This window comes from Ipomoea nil, unplaced genomic scaffold, assembly GCF_001879475.1.
Source record: "Ipomoea nil cultivar Tokyo-kokei standard unplaced genomic scaffold, Asagao_1.1 scaffold0482, whole genome shotgun sequence".
NCBI classification, from domain to species: domain Eukaryota; kingdom Viridiplantae; phylum Streptophyta; class Magnoliopsida; order Solanales; family Convolvulaceae; genus Ipomoea; species Ipomoea nil.
Genome location: NW_017616910.1, coordinates 2,002,125 through 2,007,203, shown reverse-complemented (window position 1 = coordinate 2,007,203; position 5,079 = coordinate 2,002,125). Strand labels below are relative to the sequence as shown.

The 5,079-nt window shown below is 36.1% G+C and overlaps 1 protein-coding gene across 1 annotated transcript; it reads right to left on the bottom strand.

Annotated features, from left to right (window-relative positions):
- Positions 1–1,949: 1,949 nt before the first annotated feature.
- Positions 1,950–3,628, bottom strand: LOC109173442 (pathogenesis-related genes transcriptional activator PTI6-like). The gene has a single exon (XM_019322671.1). The coding sequence runs from the start codon at positions 3,203–3,205 to the stop codon at positions 2,315–2,317; it is 891 nt and encodes a 296-aa protein (XP_019178216.1). The 5' UTR covers positions 3,206–3,628; the 3' UTR covers positions 1,950–2,314.
- Between the last annotated feature and the right edge of the window lie 1,451 nt (positions 3,629–5,079).

The window sequence follows — 5,079 nt, the reverse complement described above, 5'->3', positions numbered from 1 at the left end:
ATACGTGAATTAATATAAGTATTCAAGTATATCTGATCTTAATTAAAAATTTCAACCTCTCAAAAACAAAAATAAATACTTATCAAATATATATATACAAGTTATTAAAAAAAATCACTTATACATAACAAGTCTAACCCAACACGTTAGGATAAAACTATATGAACTACAAATTTTCACCACTCAATAGTGTGCATTGGTAAACCCATCTCATGTATAGTAGTAAGTAGATTAATAGCATTCAAACCACACAAAAAAAAATATGCTAGATCAAGAAGTTGTTGAGATTGGCAAAAATCAAATTAATGACATTCGGATACAAGAGTCATACTCCAACCGTCCAACTATTCAACCACTCCTTTCGGGACTAATATGCCAATAAATCTTTTTTTTATTAGTTACCGTTAATTGGTCGACCTCACCTCACATTAATATTATACACCGTACACACATACATACATAGACACACTTATATTGCCACCTCAAATAGTACACTTAAAGATTTTAGTGAAAATTTATGATCCTTATAGTATCATAGATCTAGCAAGATAATAGAGAATAATGAGTTTTAAATTCATTATGAACTTCACACTTAGCTTATAAGTTTTTTTTTTTTTTTTTTTTTTTTTTGACACATAACTCTATCACACTAAATAGTAAATACCTTTAAAAAATCACCTCTTATAATCAAACACTAATAAATACCCATAGAGAATAATAAAATAAAAAATCAAACACTAATAAATACCCATAAATATAATCAAATCAAAATTATCAAGTTATAATTTTAATTTATAAAAAAAAAATACTCTATCTACTAAATAAATGAGAAGTTGAAATTGAAAAGTTCAATAGGTTAGGTTTTCACCTTATAATATAACTCAAACAACACTATGTGGTGCTCATATATGCAACATCAACCATATCGAAACATAAACAAATAATCAATTGTAGGCTTACATAGGATGACACAACGGATGAAGTTGGAAGATATCAACACAAGTTGGTGTTGAACTTTCTTACTTTCCAAATTTATACACGTGTTGCATTATCAACTATCATGTGCAAGTGAACTCATACATTTTCCCATTACCCAATATGTCAATATGACACTATCATCAACAGTTTTAAGCAACAGTCATTTATGATCAAATATTGAGGACTGAAACGCCCGAGAGTAATGGGTTATTTGGTTGGATGTAATTGTAATTCAATTACAGTATAATTTTTTGGCCACCAAAATTACAGTGTTTGATTGGAGAGAATTTCGATTGCTCATTTTGTTGAATTGTAATTCATACCCTCACCTTATGAATTGTAATTCAATGGGAAAAGGAAAGAGAAAATGGATGAAAATGATTTTTTTACCCTTGATTATCATTAGCATTATTATTACACAAGAACATTCTAGTTTTTATACCACTTTTTTCTTTCTCATTCCCAATAATTTTATTCCTCCTTACCAAATAATGTAATTTGAATTCCTACTTTATTCCCACCTTATTCTTTTACCACCGAATTACAATTCTCTTTTTCCATAATTCTTTCATTCCAACCAAACGCCTAAAGATTGACGCCAGAATCATGGGGTTAAGGTCAAGGACCAATGGTATAATCTTAGAGTAGTTAGGGTTAAGGGCTAGTAACAAAGTCATAATTAAGGTTCATGTCAAGGATTGTGAACCTTTATCATCTAGATTCCGTTCATTGATGGGCTACGTGCGATGCACGAGTTATGAGTCATCTCACTATGGGTTCGGTTTCATAGATATAAGGTTTATTAGATTGAAAAATAAACGCGTTATATACAAATCTATGTACAATTATATAGTTAAATTCGTAATAAAATTACATTCAGATGATAATTTTTCTATATTCCAAGTTGTAGTGCAATACTTTTATGTATGAAAGCTAAATTAAGAAATTCATTCTAGAACAAAACAACAAGAAACCACAAATAAACTAATTTGATTTCCAACTCAAATTGATACAGACATTGATATTTAAACGTCAAAATATGAATAGTGTTTCAACGCAAGGCTTGCCATCCAAGAAAACATTATACACAATGCTGAACCTGGTCTCCTCGTACCCCACTCTTTCGCTGTTATTAATAAATATAATTAATTAATTATATATTGATACAATTAATTATTAATATATTGTTGACCAAAAATTGAAATATCCATAAAAAAGCCGCCGTGCAAAATAGGCTACACGCAATACTCGCAATACACAGTTACCCACGCTCGATAATTTGCCGCCAAAAGTGCCACGTCACGGTTGCATTACGCCCCAAAAAAAGAAGGTAAATTTACAGTTCAGCCATGAGAGAACGGGGGTGCTCTAACTGATTTTCAAGGAGAAAATAGTCAACGTCGAACTCGTCGAATTCCTCGGCGCCGTGTTTTGCGAGTAACCGGAAACTTGGTAAGCCGAAGAAGTCGAAGTCTATTGGGGAGTCGAAGTTTCCGAGATCGAGATTGTCTAACGCCGTGAATTCGCCGGCGGCGGGGGCGGCAGCTTCGTTTGGGGTGACGTCACTCTGCACGGGGCTATCGAACGGAGTGGAGTCGTCGTAACGGAGGACGGAGGCGGGGGACAGAGCCGCGTTGTTTGAGGTGAGTGCGGTATCGACTGCCGTTATCGTTACCGTTTGTTTCGGGAAGTTGGTGACGGCGTCAGGGCCTTTTAGTCTCACGGCGGCGTTGTCGTAGACGGTGGCGGCTTCTTCCGGGGAGTCAAAAGTTCCGAGCCAGAGGCGTTTCCCGCGGGTCGGGTCGCGAATCTCCGCCGCCCAACGCCCCCACGGCCGCTGACGCACTCCTCTGAACTTCTTCCGGCTGCAGGCGTCGGATTCCGACGACGTGACGTCACTCAGCCCCCTCTTCTTACTCCCGCTGGAAGTAAACTGAACCATGTTCTCCTTCCTCTGCGACGACGCCGACGAAGACGGCGGCGGCGGCACAAACCTGATCTCCGACACGTGCCTCTTCACCCTCCTACTCCTCCCCACCGCCCTCTCCCCTTCATCGTCGGAGGAGTCCGTGGCGTCGCCGTCGGTGACCACGATCCGTACAACTCTGTTCCGGAGAGTCCCCGATCCCGAACTACCCTCTGGCACGTGCTTGTTAGTCATGATCACGTGCTCCGAGAACCTCACCGTCGCCGGAGAACCCAAATCCATCGCTGCCTCAAATACCATCACAGAGTACTGAAAAAAGCCGTCGCCGATCAAATAAGAATCGACCGAAACGATGAGTTGACTTAAGGATGAGAGTATATCTCCCAAGAACTCTACATAATGGGAAGAAAAAAAAGAAGAAGAAATCAATGGCGGAGGGGTAAGTAGAAGTGAGAGGTGGGTATTATTATAGGAAAGAGAAAAAGGGGAAGTGCAAGTTGATGAATTTCTACTTTTTTTGCTGTTTTGGCGGGAAACATAGAACCCACAAGTTCTTCGGGCCGTACCAATGCCCAAAATTCTCACTATACTGCAAAAGCAAGCACTCCCCACTCCTCAGATTTGCATATAAAGACTAATAATCAGAGATATATATATAGAGAGAGAGAGAGAGAGAGTGTGTAGGTGTAAAAGGGGGGCAAAGGGGAGGTGTAAAACAGAGTGCAGTGGGGGCGCTGAGTGGCTCCATTTATAGTGCACGACTGCACGGGTCTTACCGCTCGCGGTGGACTTTTGCACCGAGAAATTTCTACCTACAACCCGACTAGACCGATTAGAGGAGATGAAGATCCATTGTATACAAATATGCATGGTGTTTAGATTGATAGAGAGAAAATATTACATGTATTTTCATATTGTACTCCCACACAATAAATTTTCATGTAGATAATTGGGACCCACATCATGGAATAAAATTTAAGGAGTACATGTAGTACGTAGAACTCTTGATAAATAGAGTGACTCAAGATTTATCTCTTTCAGTGACTCATGGTTAAGAGCTCTCAGGATTTTAAGATTAGTTTAGTCTAAGTTATGATACCTAATAAAAAATTATTTCATCTCATGCCCTCGCGCATACAGTGTAGCGACAAAAGACGAACTTATAAATGCCAGTATCTTATAAAGTTTAATGTTTCATTTTTGATTTGTATCGCACATCTTGTAATTTATAAGATTTCAGAAAAATGATCATGGGAGCGCTCATGATGAGACATCACTCAAATTATTTCTTTTGACCGATTTTGTTTGGTGACGCTTTGTCTCTTATATTAAATTCGGTGCATACTACATGCTTGATTGGTGACTCTTAGTCTTTTACATTAAATATCGTACATATTACATGATTGTCTGGTGACTCTTAGTCTTTAACATTAAATTTGGTGCGTATTACATGGTTGTTTGGTGACTTTTAGTCTCTTTTTTTCCGTTAAACTTGGTACATATTACATACTTGTTTGGTAATTTTTTGTATCTATGTTAAATTTGATACATATATTATATATTTATTTTGTGATTTTTAATCTTTTACGCTAAATTTGGTTACATATTACATGTCCAACATGTCATATGTTATCATATGATTTCTCATAAATAATGTATAATTTTTTGAAATAGCTTTATAGATTACCGTTAATCACATATCAAGTACTTTAGACTAACTTTGTTTGGTGATTCTATGTTAAATTTGGTTAATATTACATGGCCAACATGTAATATATTCTCATTTAGATGCCGTTGGGTAGTTAGGAAAGTTTTGGTGTCATACTTGCCATGTTAAAAATCTCTTATATAGTAAGGATATATTAGAGATTTTACAAATTTTTCTAGAAAAGTTTAAATGAAGCCAACGTATTAATTAATTTTCTAGGTAATTTAATTCATTAATTGTTATATTTTCAGGGTAACACCAAACATGCTAATTAAATTTTTCAGTAAAATTATTCTTATCAAATATATTTCAATAAAACATTTTCGTCAAAATTTAATTGATGATAAAACACCAATCACCCTCTTAATTTCTCGTAGGCAATATAAAATTTTCTTAAATAGTTTTATAGGCTCTATTTGACAGATCTTATTTAGGAGCTTATAGTTTATTTTAAGCTACTAATAAG